At 38.4% G+C, this 18,419-nt stretch overlaps 1 protein-coding gene across 5 annotated transcripts in view; it reads right to left on the bottom strand.

The window, feature by feature from the left end:
- Positions 1 to 18,419, bottom strand: part of TMEM156 (transmembrane protein 156) — a 214,070-nt gene that overhangs the window by 24,052 nt on the left and 171,599 nt on the right. For 4 of the 5 annotated variants that reach the window (XM_058430285.1, XM_032135535.2, XM_032135536.2 and 1 more), the window contains 2 exons: positions 7,771 to 8,040; positions 2,853 to 3,113 (listed from right to left, as the gene is read on the bottom strand). In XM_058430285.1, the coding sequence (XP_058286268.1) occupies positions 2,853 to 3,113; positions 7,771 to 8,040 (531 nt within the window). The remainder of the gene's footprint in view (positions 1 to 2,852; positions 3,114 to 7,770; positions 8,041 to 18,419) is intronic. The other variant, XM_058430286.1, reaches the window with a different exon arrangement.

Raw genomic sequence — 18,419 nt, 5'->3', positions numbered from 1 at the left:
TGTTTTTGTTTTTTTTGAGAGGGAGTCTCACTCTGTCACCTAGGCTGGAGTGCAGTGGTGCGATCTCGGCTCACTGCAACCTCCACTTCCCAGGTTCAAGTGATTCTCCTGCCTCAGCCTCCCAAGTAGCTGGGTTTACAGGCGCATGCCACCATGCCCGGCTAATTTTTTGTATTTTTAGCAGAGACGGGGTTTCACCATGTTAGTCAGGCTGGTCTCGAACTTGTGACCCCAGGTGATCCACCCACCTTGGCCTCCCAAAGTGCTAGGATTACAGGCGTGACCCACCGTGCCCAGCTAAGAAGGCTTTTAAGCGAGATCAAATTAGTTTTTGCACAGCAGAGTAAACTATGAATAAAGTTGTAACTTTCTTTTTTTTTTCTTTTCTTTTCTTTTTTTTTGAGACAGTGTCTCGCTCTGTTACCCAGGCTGGAGTGCAGTGGTCTAATCACAGCTCATTGCAGCCTTGTCTTCCCTATCTCAAGCAATCCATCTGCCTCAGTCTCTGAAGTAGCTGGGACTAAAGGTATGCACCACACCCAGCTTATTTTCATCCTTTTTGTAGAGTCAGGGTTTCACCATGTTGTCCAAGCTGGTCTCCAACTCCTGTGCTCAAGCAGTACACCCACCTCAGCCTCCCAAAGTGCTAGGATTACAGGCATGAGCCACCACCGTGCCCAGCCACCTTTAACTTTCTACCCATGGCAAAATGAATATACTTTTTGCAGAACACAAGAGTACGTATTTGTGCACCACTGCTATCTTTCTGAGTTGTGGACACCCAAAAGCTGTTAACTATTATTTCACTTTGAATCTAGAATTTATGGATTTTTTTCCATGAACACACACAAAAAAATCTTAAAATTATTATTATGGAAGTGGTTATTTTTTCTTTATTTTAGAAAAAATATAAAATACAGTTAGATGGATATACAAATGTACGTTGAAAAAAAATGTTTTTGATGTCTATAATCTAAACTTCTTTACCCTTCAGATTTCACTATAGTCACCTTCTCTAGGCAATCTTTCCAGAGCCCATCTTCCAATTCATTCACTCCTCAATCAGAGGGAACTGATCCTTCTGTTCAGATCTACTCAGATCCTCTTCCATAGCCCCCACACATGCACACACCTTGAAATGACCCCTAATTGCAGAGGTTATAGGGCTGTGGGAAAACTTAGTCACAGGAGAAATTTCTTTGAAGTCTCACATTTTATCTTAAAAATGCATGCACATTATATATTCCTGTTTGCTTTAAAGTGAATGTAATATTTTGAAAATCATTACCTTTACAATAATTAAAGCTTTAGGAAAGCATTCTAAAGCAATCTGAAAGGCTTCCATATGTCTGGAATATCAAAAAGCATAGCAAATTACTCTCCCCTAGCACCTGTGGCACTGGAAGGCACTTGCTGGTGTAGGTGAGGGGTCACCCTCTTTCAGATTGTTTCACATCATCTAACTTCATGACCCCAATACCTGACACACTGCCTAGCATACAGCAGGCACTCATTAAATGCATGTATCAAAAGATGCTCTCCAGAAATAGATTTTTTGGGTGAAGTAGGGCATACTGCTTAGTAGAAAGGAATAATTGTGGTATTTCAGAATAGGGTAACTAGGAAGTTAACCAACCTTAAACAGAATTAAGATACGCAAGTATGTAGGATTTGTCTTTTAATCTCCTATTTTTTCCTCTAGGTGCCTAATCTGTACCTTACCCTATCTTCACAGCATTACATCAAACTCCCATTTCATCCAGGCCTGGTTCTCAGCTCAAACAGAGGACATGTTAAATCAACTCAAAACAAAAATGTAATTGCATATCACAATGTGCTAAATATATATATATATATATATATATATTTATACCTTTTTTTTTTTTTTTTTCTTTTCAAGACAGAGTCTCACACTGTGTTGCCCAGGCTGGAGTACAGCAGTGTGATCTTGGTTCACTGCAACCTCCGCCTCCCAGCTTCAAGCGATTCTCCTGCCTCAACCTCCCAAGTAGCTGGGACTACAGGCACATGCCACCACGCCCAGCTAATTTTTTATATTTTTAGTAGAGACAGGGTGTCACCGTGTTAGCCAGGATGGTCTCAAACTCCTGACCTCGTGATCCTCCCACCTCGGCCTCCCAAAGTGCTGGGATTACAGGTGTGAGCCACCGCACCCAGCCGATATTCATATTTTAAAAGAAATGCCTCCTTTTAGTACACAAATATGGTGGTATTATTTCACGCACAGAAAACAGGCATGTTTCAAAGTTATCCTGTGGTGGCTCATACCTATAATCCCAGCACTTTGGGAGGCCAAGGCAGGTGGATTGCTTAAGCCTAGGAGTTCAAGACCAGCCTGGGCAACATGACAAGACCCCGTCTCTACTAAAAATACAAAAAATTAACCAGGTGTGGTGGTGCACACCTGTAGTCCCAGCTACTCAGGAGGCTGAGGTGGGAGGATCACCTGAGCCCGGGAAGTCAAGGCTGCAGTGAGCAGTGATCGTGTCACTGCACTCCAGCCTGGACAACAGAGTGAGACCCTGTCTCAAACAACCACCATCACCCCACTGCAACAGTAATAAAAAATTATTCTGAGGCAGAAAGACTTTCCAGTGCTCCTCAAATCGTGACCCATAAATTCCTCCTCTTTCTCAGGTTACAGGTAGGTCCCATAAAAAGCATATTTTGAAGGAAAAATAAACAGATAGACTAACATTCTTTCAGGCTATATTATTTCATCAGTAAAATTCTTCAGCTATTTGGCTTTCAGTTAATGTGATAGCCCTTGCTTAATTTTACATATCTATATCGGATAACTCCTTTTCCCTTTAGTTTCTTTAAAAACTTACTTTGTATATCCATCTCTAGGTGCAAAGAAATGTGTATACAATCATTTGGGTATTCCATGATTCTACAAGTGTAGTTTATAGATTTCTCCTTGCTTGGCTCATCCTCCATGATTGTTGATCTTCCAGTGTGGTTTTTTAGATGACAGGTAGTGTTATATTCCTCCAAGTGGTCAACCAGAGGAGCTACAGTGAAGTTAAAGCGCTGACAAGGTGAATGAAAATCATTTGCATTCATTTCCGTTGATCCTCTCCTGATAAGAACTAGAAAGTGATTAAGAAAATGTTATTTGCAAAATATTAATACATAACAAGAAAACACATACAATTCAAAACTAAATCTCTTCCTTTCTATACAAGAAAGTAGAAACAAGAGTTACCTACACTAAAAATATATACATATTTTTGAGACAGGGTCTCACTCCATCTCCCAGGCTGGAGTGCAGTGGCGTAATCACGGCTCACTGCAGCCTCACCCTCCCAGGCTCAAGCAATCCTCCCACCTTAGCCTCCTGAGTAGCTGAGACTACAGGTGTGCACCACTATGCTCAGCTAATTTTTTTAATTTTTTGTAGAGATTGGGTCTTGCTATGTTGTCCAGGCTGGTCTCCAACTTTTGGACTCAAGGGATCCTGCCTCCTCAGTCTCCTGAAGTGCTGGGATTACATGCATGAGCCACTGCAGCCAACCTAAAAATAATTAGTAAGGTGGTTATATTTTTTAAGATCATGAAAACCAGGTAATGGTAGTGTTGGAACAGGATTGGAGCATCTCAAAGAAAATACACACATTTCCCCAGTGACTTGTGGGACAGACTGTATTGTGTGACCAATATGGTCACAACAATATTTCCCATTCCACACTGTGCTAGTTTTTTAGGGCTGCTGTAACAAAGTACCATAAACCGGGGGGTTTAAAGAACAGAAGTTTGGGCCAGGCGCGGTGATCATGCCTGTAATCCTAGCCCTTTAGGAGGGCGAGGCAGGCGGATCACCTGAGGTCAGGAGTTCGAGACCAGCCTGGCCAACATGGCAAAATCCTATCTGTACTAAAAATACAAAAATTAGCCAGACGACGTGGTGGTGCGTGCCTGTAGGTGTAGCTACTCGGCAGGAGAATCGCTTGAACCTGGGAGGCAGAGGTTGCAGTGAGTCAAGATTGCACCACTGCACTCCAGCCTGGGTAACAGAGGGACACTCTGTGTCTCAAAAAAAAAAAAAAAAAGAACAGAATTTTGTCTCACAGTTCTAAAGGCTAGAAGTGTGAGATCAAGGTGTTAGCAGGGTTGATTTGTTCTGAGGGCTGAGCCCCTCTCCTAGCTAATGGTGGTTTGCTGATAACCTTTGGCATTCATTGACTTGGAGATGCATCATCCTGCTCTCTGCCTTCATCTTTACATGTCATTCTCCCTGTGTGCATGTCTCTGTGTCCAAGCTTCTCCTTTTTTGTAAGAACATCAGTCATATTGGATTAGGGCCCATCCTAATGACCTCATCTTAACTACATCTACAATGACTGTATTTCCAAATAATGTCATATTCTGAGGTATCGAGGGTTAGGACTTCAACATGTGAATTTGAGAGGGCACAATTCAATCCATAACACACATGTTACCCTAAAAACTTCACCATTTGCTCATTAAGGAATCTAATTCCTTTCCCCTTGAACCTGGTAGCATTTGTGATTTGCTTTTAATTCCTTTTCCTGGCTGGGCTCGGTGGCTCACACCTGTAATCCCAGCACTTTGGGAGGCCACGGTGAGCGGATCACGAGGTCAAGAGATTGAGATCATCCTGACCAACATGGTGAAACCCTGTCTCTACCAAAATACAAAAAATTAGCTGGGCGTGGTGGCGCACGCCTATAATCCAGCTACTCGGGAGGCTGAAGCAGGAAAATCACTTGAATCTGGGAGGCAGAAGTTGTAGTCAGCCAAGATCACACCACTGCACTCCAGCCTGGTGAGAGAGAAAGACTCCATCTCAAAAAAATAAATACATAAATAAATAATTTCTTTTCCCTTGAATCTGGGAAGGTTCGTGATTTGCTCGTAATCAATCAAATGCAGAGGAAGTGACACTGCATGACTAAGTCAGAAAAGGCAAAGAAATTCCCATCTTGCTTTTCAGAACACTCATGCTATAGCCCTGAACCACTGTGTATAAGTCCAAAACCTTAAGGCCACCATGATGTGAAGACATCCAGACTAGCCCAGGTAGAAAGACCACATAAAGGAAACAATCAACAGAGCAAAAGGGCAACCTACAGAATGAGAGAAAATATTTTCAAACCATTCATCTGATAAAAGGTTAATATCCAAAACACATCAGGAACTCCTATAACTCAATTGCAGAAAAAATACATATCAAATATTTTTAAAGGGGCAAAGGACTTTCATAGACATTTCTCCAACAAAGACATATGGCCTATTGATATATGTGAAAAGGTGCTCAATATTACTAATCATTAGGAAAATGAAAGTCAAAACTACAATCAGAAACACCTCACACCTGTCAGGATGGCCATTATTAAGAAAAAAAGAAAAAGAAAGGGTGCAGTGGCTCACACCTGTAATCCCAACACTTCGGGAGGCCAAGGCAGGTGGATCACATGAGGTCAGGAGTTTCAGACCAGCCTGGCCAACACATGGTGAAACCCGCCTCTACTAAAAATACAAAAAACAACAACAACAACAAAAATTAGCTGGGCATGGTAGCGGGCATCTGTAATCCCAGCTGCTCAGGAGGCTGAGGCAGGAGAATCGCTTGAAACCAGGAGGCAGAGGTTGTAGTGAGCTGAGATCGTGCCACTGCACTCCAGCTTTGACAGCAGAGTGAAACTCCATCTCAAAAAGAAAAGAAAAGAAAAACAAGGTAAGTGTTGTCAAAAATGTGAAGAAATTTAAGTTCTTGCACAGTGTTGGTGGGATTGTAAAATGGTCCAGCTACTACGGAAAACTATCTGGCAGTTCCTCAAAAAATTAAAAACAGAACCACCATATGATCCAGCAATTCTACCTCTTGGTATGTAGCCAAAAGAACTGAAATCAGCATCTTGAAGACACAATCTGCATTCTCATATTCATTGCAGCCTCATTCACAACAGCCAAGAATAGAAACAACATCAATGTCCATTGGTAGATGAGTAGATAAAGAAAATGTAAACTAGATGGATAGGTATCTAGAGAGATGGATAGATAGATAGAGAGACAGATAGATCAATGTCCATTGATAGATGAGTGGATAAAGAAAATGTAATAGACATAGCTAGGACCCACACAAAAAAAGAAAATTTATTTATTTTATTTAATAAAATTATTGCTGTTTAAAACCATTGAGTTTTGGGGGTACTTTATTACAGAGCCACAGCAAATGCGCTGTTTTCATCTTTCAAGGAGGCAGAGAAGTAAGATCTCTGACCTACCAACCCTTAAAACACTTCCTAGTTCTCTGTCATCATAGAGGCATTTTCACAACTTGCTTTCTGTTGGATTCAGCCCAGAACCTGGAGGAGTCACAGCACTACTTGAGTAAGAACTTCATCCAAAGCCAATGCCAAGGGGCAGAGGGGTGAGGGTTGAAACATTACCTATTGGGTACAATGTTCACTATTTGGGTGATGGGTGCACTAGAAGCCCAAGCCTCACAATTATACAAAATATATTCATGTAACAAACTTGCACATGTACCCCCTGAATCTATAATGATAAAATATTTTTTAAAAGAAGAGATGCATAAATGCCCAATAAGTACATGAAAACAGCAACAGAAAAACAAGGTAAATGCCAAGAAATTATGTTCCCATTCTCAAAGAATGCCAAAAAAATAAATTCCAGTATCTAGTGATACAGGAGGCAACCTCTCTCACTGAATAAATATAAGTAATAAATTTGATGTTTGGGCTTGAGGCCATCAGCATATTTTATGATTGTAAAGGAATTATTTAATTTCTCAATGATCCATTTTTATTTGGTTTAATTAAATAATATAGATTGGTCTCATGATAACTGCAAGGTTCAGTTAGGCACTGCAGATAATAAGCAGTTATTCTTTATTTATTCAGTCGTTCATTCCACAAAAATTTACTGAGTGTCTGCTAGGTATTACATCAGGCATTGTGCACAAAGCTTGAAATTTGGTAGTAAGCAAAGACAAAGGCCCTGCCCTCAAGAAGCTTACTGGAGAGTCAGAGAAGTAAAAAGACTTCACATACAATGACTAAATGTTAAGCAGGAGTAGGTATAAATGCAAGGGCTCAATGATTCCTTAGAGAATCAAAGTTTGATTTTACTATAAGAAACTACAGATTTACTTAAAATTGTTTTTTAAAGATTTACTACTTTTGAAGAGAGTACATGCCAAATAATCCTCTACCCATCATGTGTATGTGAATTACAGTGGCATTTTGATGTATTTTAAGAATTCTTTGTTTTCAATAAGTCAAAGTAAACCAAAACCAAGTAACATCCCAAAGCCCAGCAAGTCACTCATCAAGAGCCACATCATTGAATATCCCAATGCCACTGGATTTAAAAATGGAAAATATTGGCCGGGCGCTGTGGCTCACACCTGTAATCCCAGCACTTTGGGAGGCCGAGGTGGGTGGATCACAAGGTCAGGAGTTCGAGACCAGCCTGGCCAAGATGGTGAAACCCCGTCTCTACCAAAAATAAAAAATTAGCCGGGTGTGGTGGCAGGTTCCTGTAGTCCCAGCTACTCGGGAGGCTGAGGCAGGAGAATTCCTTGAACCTGGGAGGTGGAGGTTGCAGTGAACCGAGATTGCACCACTGCACTCTAGCCTGGGTGACAGAGCGAGACTCCATCTCAAAAAAAAAAAAAGAATATATTATTAATACGTTTTTAACAGAATAAATTAATTTATACCTGATACCATTTTATTCTCACCTTCACTTTGTGTTTACCTTTTGATGTTTGTTCCTGAGAAATAAAATCCATGTTTCCTTTAGACTCACAAACCAAACACGAGGAGCACATTTTAAATTCACCTGTGATGTCTTGGCAAGTCCTGGTGAAGTTATGCAAATTGGAGGGATTTAGAAAGATTCTCATGATAATCTGAGTTTCCCTTACTGGTTGCAGAAAAGTCACAAAAGAAAAATTTAAGGAGGAGAGTGAATAGGTAAAATTAGATTGCAAACACACTTCCAGACATGATAGCTCCAATGTTCTTTCTGTAAAGAAAAAAGAAAAACACTTTCTTTACTGTAAAGTTTTGAGTTTTTGGCATTCAAATAAATACACAGTATGTTCCCAGTTTTTCTTAGGTGGATTCAGTACATTTCAGCTTATCAGAGACAAGACTGTTTTTTAAACATGAATTAACAATAACTATTCCATTTAAATATTTCTATTTTATTATTTTTATTTATTTATTTATTTTTTTGAGACAGGATCTTGCTCTGTTGCCCAGGCTAGAGTGCAGTGGTGTAATCATAGCTCACTGCAGCCTTGGCCTTCCAGGCTCAGGCAATTCTCCCAACTCAGCCTCCAGAGTAGCTGTGACTGCAGGGGCATGCCACCATGCCCAGCCAATTTTTAAAAAATTCTTTGTAGAGACAGGGAGCCACGGTGCCCAGCAACATTTCTCTTTTAAACTTGTGAACATTCCCTATTAACCTTCAGAGAACAGTGTCTTTATAAAGAAGTGCTTGGAATCTCAGCATTTTAACCATTCTCTATTCTGGCGAATTTTTTATGGACAAACCTTAGATTCTTCCGAATCCATCTGTTCCAAAATAAAGACTCAAGTCAATTACATGGAGCTGAACACGGTATGAAAACTTTGAACAGTATCTCTGTATCAGTTTCCTAGGGCTGCTGTAACAAATTTCCACAACCTTGGTAATTTAAAACAAGAAAAATTCATTCTCTCACAGTTTTGGAGGCCAGAAGACCAACAACAGTTTCAGTAGTCAGAAATTGAGAGGTCTACATGATTTTACTACCTCTGGAGATTCTAGGGAAGAATCTGTTCCTTGGCTCTCTGGTGGCTGCTGGCATTCCTTGGCTTGTGGTCACATCACTCTAATCTCGGTCTCCATAGTCATATTGCTTTCTCCTCTGTGTCTCTGTTTCTACTCTCTGTTGTGTGAAATTGCCCTCTGCCACTCTTGTATAAAGACATTTGTGATTGGATTTAGGGCTGAAAAGGCTAATCCAGGATAATCTTCACATCTCAAGACCTTTAACTTAGTCACATCTGTAAAGACCCTTTTTCCTTATAAGGTAACATTGACAGTTTCCACAATTAGCACCAGATATCTTTAGACGGCCGTTATTCAGCCTACCGCAACCTCTGAAGATGAAATTTAACAAGATGACATCATAATTTTTACTTTTGTCTGAAGACAAACATCAGATATGGAAATTATGGTATAATAGAAATAATACTGAGTTCAGAAACAAAAGACAAACACTCTAGGCTGGGTGTGGTGGCTCACACCTGTAATCCCAGTCCTTTTGGAAGCGGAGGTGGACAGATTGCTTGAGCTCAGGAGTTTGAGATCAGCCTGGACAACATGGCCACCCCATCTCTACAAAAAATACAAAAATTAGCCAGGCATGGTGGTGCACTCCTGTAGTCCTTACTACTAAGGAGGCTGAGGTAGAAGGATCACTTGAGCCTGGGAGGTTGAAGCTGCAGTGAGCCATGATCACACCACTGCACTTCAGCTTGGGCAACAAAGGGAGACAGTGTCTCAAAAGGAGAAAAAAGATTCCAGTGCTGTATCTGTCATTAGTCAAGATAGACAATTTACTTAATCTTCACGAGTCTAGTTTTCTTACTAGCAAAATAGAGATAAGCCTGGTAATCTCATAGGGTTATAGTAACATCAAATTGTATAGTACATATGAAAACACTTGAAATTCGTACAAATATATGTCATTTAAAATGCAAATCCAGGCCGGGCCTGGTGGCTCATGCCTGTAATCCAGCACTTTGGGAGGCCGAGGCAGCTGGATCACTTCAGGTCAGGAGTTCGAGACCAGCCTGGCCAACATGGTGAAACCTCATCTCTACTAAAAATACAAAACTTAGCCGGGCATGGTGGTGGGCACCCATAGTCCCAGCTACTCAGGAGGCCAAGGCAGGAGAATTGCTTGAACCTGGGAGGTGGAGGTTGCAGTCAGCCAAGATCGCACCACTGCACTCCAGCCTGGGCGACAGAGTGAGACTCCATCTCAAATAAATTAATTAATTTAATCAAATTAAATGCAAACCTATATTCCAAAGTAAAAATTTTAAATTCATCTTTCCTTTATGACAGAATTATCTATGATTTAATTCATAAAAATAATCAAAGCTTACTGTGTAAAAACTGGGAATTCCTATTTAGCAGTAATGATCAACTAACGAATAGGCAACCTATCTTCCAGAAATTCCCAGTCTGATAGTCCTTTGTTAGCATAAGAAAACAACTGACCACTTTGGGAGGCCAAGGCGGGCGGATCACGAGGTCAGGAGATGGAGACCATCCTGGCTAACACAGTGAAACCCCGTCTCTACTAAAAATACAAAAAAAAAAAAAAAAAAAATTAGCTGGGCATGGTGGCAGGCACCTGTAGTCCCAGCTACTCGGGAGGCTGAGGCAGAAGAATGGTGTGAACCCAGGAGGCGGAGCTTGCGGTGAACCGAGATCATGCCACTGCACTCCAGCCTGGGCGACACAACAAGACTCCATCTAAAAAAAAAAAAAATAGAAAGAAAACAACTGACATGGTTAATTCCACCTTTATATAGCATCTTCAACATTTCTCATATAACCATTTGGGGCAAAATATATTTTTAAGATTTCTAAATAATATGGAGCACAATGAAAGAATTATTTCATTTTTTTTTGAATAATTACCCCACTCATATACCTTGCTTCAAACTTGAAAAAAAATCAAGCTCATGATTGATATTAAAGCATTTTTAAAATGTGTATAATTTGTATTTTCATAGTAATTCCATAGGTGTTTAATTACTGGTGATTTTTGTTTTTATTTAATAAATTAAGAGCTCATTTACTGGCCTTCTATATTTGAAATTGCTTCTGTAATAATTCACATTTAATTTCCAGCTGTACAAAATTTACTCAAATATGCAATTTCATTATGTCTTCATATATTTATTTATTTTATTTTATTTTAAGACAGAGTTTCGCTCTTGTTACCCAGGCTGGAGTGCAATGGCATGATCTCGGCTCACTGCAACCTCTGCCTCCTGGGTTCAAGCGATTCTCCTGCCTCACCCTCCTGAATAGCTAGGATTACAGGCTTGCACCACCATGCCCGGCTAATTTTGTATTTTAAGTGGAGACGGGGTTTCTTCATGTTTGTCAGGCTGGTCTTGAACTCCCAACCTCAGGTGATCCGCCCACCTCGGCCTCCCAAAGTGCTGGGATCTTAATATATTTATAATCAAAGTTGTAATCAGATTGTAATATAATAAAAAAATTGCCTTCACTAATAATGCCCCAGGAAGCATATGGAGATGTACCATCTGATGGAACTCCATAATCTATATATTTTTTAATATCACCAAAATACATGAAAAACTGATTTCTTGCCATCTTTCCATTTTCCTCACTGGCACTTTTCATTTTATGAAACTTTCAACTTCTTCAATTTATATTGCTATGATATGACCTAGAAGAGAGATAGAGAAATTTTTACTGTCAATATTGTAGTCTTCTTATTCAATAAGTGACCAACTGAGCTTTCTAGAATTGATGATAGATCCTTTATATTCGGCTATGGGGTAATTTCGTGATGATTTTAAACCTCAGTTTTAAATAATTCAATTGGAAAAGAAACAAATAGAAGACACATCCTTCCCCTGTATAATTTTAAGAAATAAATTCTACTTAATCAGTTTTGCTATCAGGTGGACTATATTCTCATCTCCATAAGCAAGGATTTATGAATTTAACTGCTGCCATTAATACTGCTGAGAGTCAACATCTAAATGCTCACTCTCAGAGATGGAAATGCATTCCAGAATTACTCCAGTACTAAGAGTGCAACCTCTCAGAGGAAGTACATGGAATACTAAACAGAACTGGGAAAATACATGGCACTGTAGGACAAATGCTCAAGTCAATTATTTTCTCTTTTTAAAGAAGAGCAACAGTAAGATTAAAGAAACATCAACTACCTTTCTTTTTAAACTTTTATTATAGAAATATATTATACACATGTACATAAAATGTATTGTGTCAGTTAAATAATAATAACTAATACCCATGTACCTATCACCCAGATTAAGAAACAGAATATTACCAATATATTTGAATCGCCCCTATCTCTTCTTACCCCTACACTATAGCATAGTTTAGAAATATATACATATATATGGAATATACCATATGTATTCTGTGATTTGCTTTTACTTTGCTTAATATGTTTTAGTCATGTTGATACATAGAGCTGTAGTGAATTCTATATGGTATTCTTATGAGTCAATATACTATAATGTATTTATTCATTCTTCTGACAGTGAACATTTGTGTTGTTCCATTTTTTGCTGTTATGAATAATGTTGCTGTGAACTGAAACTCTCATGCATTGCTGGTAGAAATGTAAAATAGTATAATCATTCTGGAAAACAGATTTTCTTATGAGTTAAACATATACTTACCATATGACCCAAAAATTCTACTCCTAGAAATTTACACAAGAGAAATAAAAACATATGTCCACACAAAGACCTGTACATGAATTTTTATAGCAGCTTTTTTACTTATAATAGCCAAGAACTGGAAACAATTCAAATGTCTAAAAACTAGTGAATATATAAACAACTCTTGCTATATTCATGTAATGGGATACCACTCAGCAACAAAAAGGAACAAACTACAAGCAACAACATGGATGAATCTCAAAGGCATTATAAAGAGGACAAAATCAAGTGGCTATATATTGTATGATTCCACTTACATGACATTCAAGAAAATGGAAAACTGCATTGGCAGTAGGAGAAGGGCTCTTCTGTAATGGAGCTTTGTAACGTATGATTTGGCTTTGTGTCCCCACTTAAATCTCATCTTGAATTATAATCCCCAGATGTTGAGGGAGGGACCTGGTGGGAGATGACTGGATCGTGGGGTAGTTTCCCCCAGGCTATTCTTGGGATAGTGAGTGAGTTCTCATAAGATCTGATGGTTTTATAAGAGCCTCTTCCCTCTTTGCTCTCCCTTCTGTCTCCTGCTGCCTTGTGAAGAGGTGCCTTCTTCCCCTTCACCTTTCACCATGATTGTAAGTTTCCTGAGGCCTCCCCTCAGGAAGGGGGAACTGGGAGTCAATTAAACTTCTTTCCTTTATAAATTACCCAGTCTCAGATAGTATCTTTATAGCATGTGAAAACGGACTAATACAAGCAAGAAGAGACTTTTAGGAGTGATAGAAAGTGTTATATCCTAATTGTGGTGGTGGGTACACTGGTGTGTACCTTTGTCAAAACTCATCAAACTATACACTTAAAATGGGAGCATTTTACTGTATGTAAGTTATATGTCTGTGAAGTTGATGTTAAAATAATGCTACTGTGAAAATTGATGAACATGTCTTTAGTGTACACTAAGGGTGTACTAAATACTGGGTATTTAGTGTTTCTTCAGTTTTACTAGAAAATGCCATAGCATTATACAAAAATGGTTTGTATCAATTTATATTCCTACCTGCAGTGTATAAAAATTCTTTTTTTTTTTGAGTCAGACTCTCACTCTGTTGCCAAGCTGGAGTGCAGTGGCACAATCTCGGCTCACTGCAACCTCCGCCTCCCGTGTTCAAGCGATTTTCCTGCCTCAGCCTCCTGAGTAGTTGGGATTACAGGCATCTGCCGCTATGCCTGGCTAATTTTTGTATTTTTAGTAGAGATGAATTTTCACCATATTGGCCAGGCTGGTCTCAAACTCCTGACCCCAAGTTTATCTGCCCACCTTGACCTCCAAAAGTGCTGGGATTACAGGCATGAGCCACTGACTGGCAGTTCTTTCTTTTTGACACATATTCTGACCAATGCTTTTCGGGTTTTGCCAATTTGGTGAGTGTTAAATAGAATCTCATCATGGTTTTAATGTATATTTTCTTAATTTTCTCTATTTTTTCCAAGTTTTGATTTTTTGTTAGGTTGTCTTTTTATTTAATTAATGTTTAGAAGTTCTTTACATTTTCTGCTTAAAATTTCAATGAGGCCGGGCGCGGTGGCTCACGCTTGTAATCCCAGCACTTTGGGAGGCCGAGGCGGGCGGATCACGAGGTCAGGAGATCGAGACCACGGTGAAACCCCGTCTCTACTAAAAATACAAAAAATTAGCTGGGCGCGGTGGCGGGCGCCTGTAGTCCCAGCTACTCGGAGAGGCTGAGGCAGGAGAATGGCGTGAACCCGGGAGGCGGAGCTTGCAGTGAGCCGAGATTGCGCCACTGCACTCCAGCCTGGGCGACAGAGCGAGACTCCATCTCAAAAAAAATAAAATAAAATAAAATAAAATAAAATAAAATAAAATTTCAATGAATTCTCTAAATTTTTTATCAGGATATCTTCTCACAGTACCTTATCTATTTATTTTCTTTTTGATCTTTTAGTTAAAGGGTGCTCTTAATGTAGTGAATTTATCAACTTTCTTTATAATTTGAGCTTTGTGTCTGAAGTCCTTCTTCCTTAAGGTTAAAAAGATGTTTACCTATATTTTCTTCTAAACGTTGTTTTTAAAGTTTTGCCTTTCACATTTCATTTCTTAATATATGGAATGGCTGGGCACAGTGGCTCATGCCTGTAATCCCAGCCCTTTGGGAGGCCAAGGTGGGTGGGTCACTTGAGTCCAGGAGCTTGAAACCAGCCTGGCTAACATGGCAAAACCCCATCTCTACAAAAAATACAAAATAATAATAATAATAATAATTAGCCAGGCATGGTAGTGCGTGCCTGTAGTCCCAGCTACTACACAGGCTGAAGTAGAAGGGCTGCTTGAGCCCAGGAGGTTGAGGCTGTGGTGAACCATGATCATACCACTGCACTCCAGACTGGGTGACAGAGCAAGACCCTGTCTCAAAAAAAAAAACAAAACAAAACATGGAATTATATACAGTATAATGGGTGGAACCAAATTTTTTTTCTTTATGTATAACCAATTACACTAGCATTTATTGAGTAGTCTATCTTTTCTTATCTGCAATGACACCTCTGTCATATAAAGTTTCCAGGTACATATAAGCGTGTTTCTGGGTTCTCAATTTTGTTCCATTAGTCCACTTTTCCATCTTTGCAAAGATATCATGCTGACAAACTACCTTTCCTTTATAAAAGCTCTTATATCTGAGAGGAAAAAGTCCCCTTGCCTTGTTATTGTTCTTCAGAAGTATCTTAGCAATTCTCGGCCCTTTGCTCATTTCAATAAATTTTAAAATCAGCTTGTTAAGTTCGGTGAAGAACCCAGTTATACTTTTGACTTGATTCTAGAAATCAGTTGAAGAAAGATATGAAACTGAATCCCTCCTATCATTTGTTTCTTCCTTTCTTTCTTATTTATTTATCTATTTTTTATTTTTTTATTTTTATTTTTTGAAACGGAGTCTTGCTCTGTCACCAGGCTAGAGTGCAGTGGCACGATCTCAGCTAACTGCGTAACTGCAACCTCTGCCTCCAGAGTTCAAACAATTCTCCTACCTCAGCCTCCCAAGTAGCTGGGACTACAGGCGTGCGCCACCACACCCAGCTAATTTTTATGGTATTTTTTAGTAGAGACGGGGTTTCACCACGTTGGCCAGGATGGTCTCGATCTCCTGACCTCATGATCCGCCTCCCTTGGCCTCCCAAAGTGCTGAGATTACAGGCGTGAGCCACCACGCCCAGCACTTTCTCTCTATTTATATAGAGTTCTTTGGTTTCTTTGATATCTTTCAACAAAGTTTCTAAATTTTCTCCATTATGATCTTATATATTATTAGATTAATAATTAGTTAGATTTCCTCCTAGGTGCTGTGCTTTTTGTTGCTATTGCCAATAGTATCTTTTAGGAAATGTGTTTTCTGTCTTTTGGTGGTATATGGAAATACAATTGACTTTTAAATATCAATCTTATTTTTTGCCATTTTATTAAACTTTTTTAATTTTTACAGCTTTTGGGCTTTTTATGCAAATACACATATTGACTGCAAACAATGATAACTTTATTTCTTACTTTCCAATCTTCATACTTTTTATTTCTTATACTTGTCTTACTGCAATGTCAAGGATGTCCAGTACCATGTTGAATAGAAATTATGAGAGTGGGCATTCTTGCTTGCTCCTGATTTTAAGAATACTTACGATGTGTCATCACTGAGAATATTTCTTATAATTATTTTAGATGTCCTTTATCAATTTAAGCAAATTCTCTTTTAGTCCTAGTTTGCTGAGAATTTTTAATTATAAGGGCTATTGAATATAATTGAATGCTCTTTGAACAATTATTAAGATGATTATATAGTATTTCTTCTTTGATCTATTAATATAGTAAATTACATTATTAGATTTTTCTAATGCTAACTTAATTTTGCACTCCAGTAATAAATCTAATTTGATCATTTTTCTACATTGTTGCTTGTGTGTTCTTAATGTTTTGTTTCAAAGTTCTATATCTATATTTATAAGTGAGATTGGCTTGTAAATTTTTCTTTTTGTCTCATTTTTGTTGAGTTTGAGTAATGAGGTATACTAGCCTTAAAAAATAAGTTGAATACCAAGAGGCACTCTTAAAACCAGACAAATACATGGAAACTCAACAACTTGCTCCTGAATGAAATCAAAAAATTCTTTGAAACAAATGAAAATAGAGAAAAAATCTACTAAAACATCTAGGTTACAACAAAAGCAGTGTTAAGAGAAAAGTTTATAGTGCTAATTCCTATATCAAGAAGATAAATCTTAAATTAAGAACCTAACTATACACCTAGAGGAACTAAAATATAAGAACAAACTAAACCCAAAGCTATCAGAAACAAAGAAATAACTAAAATCAGTGTAGATGAAATGAAATTGAGGCCCCAAAAAAACCATACAGAGGTTCAGTGAAACAAAAGTTGTTTTTTCAAAGGATAAACAAAATTAATAAACCGCTAGCTAGATTAACAAAGAAAAAGAGAAGATCCAAATGACCATGATCAGAAATGACAAAGGTAGCATTATAACTGATAACACAGAAATACAAAAGACCCTCAGAGACTACTATCTCTATGCATACAAACCAGAAAATCTAGAGGAAAATGGATAAATTCCTGGGAAAACACAACCTCCCAAGACTGAACCAGGAAGTAACAGAAATTTCAAACAGACCAATAATGAATAAGGAAATTGAATCAGTAATAAAAAACCTACCAGCCCAGAACAGCCCTGGACCAAATGAATTCACAGCCAATTTCTACCAGACATAAAAGAAAGAGCTGCTACCAATCCTACTGAAATTATTCCAAAAAATTGAGGAGACAGAATTCTTCCCTAATTTATTCTATGAAACCAGTATCATCCCAATATCAAAATCTAGCAAAGATACAACAAAAAAAAGAAAACTATAGGCTAATATCCTTGATGAACATAGATGCAAAAATCCTCAGCAAAATACTAGCAAACCAAATCCAACAGCACATCAAAAAATCAATTAACCACAATCAAGTGGGCTTTATTCCTGGGATGCAAGGATATTTCAACATATGCAACTCAACACGTGATTTACCACATAAACAGAAATAAAAACAAAAACCATACAGTCATCTCAATAGATGCAGAAAAAGCATTCTATAAAATCCAACATTTTTTCATGATAAAAACCCTCAACAAACTAGACATTGAAGGAACACAACTCAAAATAGTAAGAGCCATCTATGGCAAGCCTACAGCCAACATTGTACTGACCAGGCAAAAGTTGGAAATGCTCTCGCCAAGAACAGGAACAAGACAAAGATGTCAACTCTCACCATTCCTATTCAACATAGTACTGGAAGTCCTAGCCAGAGCAATCAAGCAAGAGAGAAAAAAAAGGAATCCAAATGGGAAAAGAGAAGTCAAGTTATCTCTCTTCATTGATGATATGATTATATACCTAGAAAACCCTAAAAATTCTGTGAAAAGACTCCTAGATCTAATGACTTGAGCAAAATCTCAGGATACAAAATCAACATGCAAAAATCAGTAGCATTTCTATAACATTCAAGCTGAGAATCAAATGAAGAATGCAATCCCATTTAAAATTACCACAAAAAAAACACGAAATAAAACACCTAGGAATACATCCAACCAAGGAAATGAAAGATCTCTACAAGGAGAACTACAAAACACTGCTGAAAGAAATCATAGATAGCACAAACAAATAGAAAAGCATTTCATGCTCATGGATTGGAATAATCAATATCATTAAAGCGTTCATACTGCCCAAAGCAATCTATAGATTCAACACTATTCTTATCAAATTACCAATGCCACTTTTCAGAATTAGAGAAAACTATTCTAAAATTCATATGAAGCACCCCCCCTCCCACACACACACACACAAAATAGCCCAAATAGCCAAAGCAATCCTAAGCAAAAAAAAAC

Source organism: Hylobates moloch, unplaced genomic scaffold, assembly GCF_009828535.3.
Source record: "Hylobates moloch isolate HMO894 unplaced genomic scaffold, HMol_V3 SCAFFOLD_17, whole genome shotgun sequence".
NCBI classification, from domain to species: domain Eukaryota; kingdom Metazoa; phylum Chordata; class Mammalia; order Primates; family Hylobatidae; genus Hylobates; species Hylobates moloch.
The sequence above is the reverse complement of the archived record's forward strand: the minus strand, read 5'-3'. Positions and strand labels throughout refer to the sequence as shown.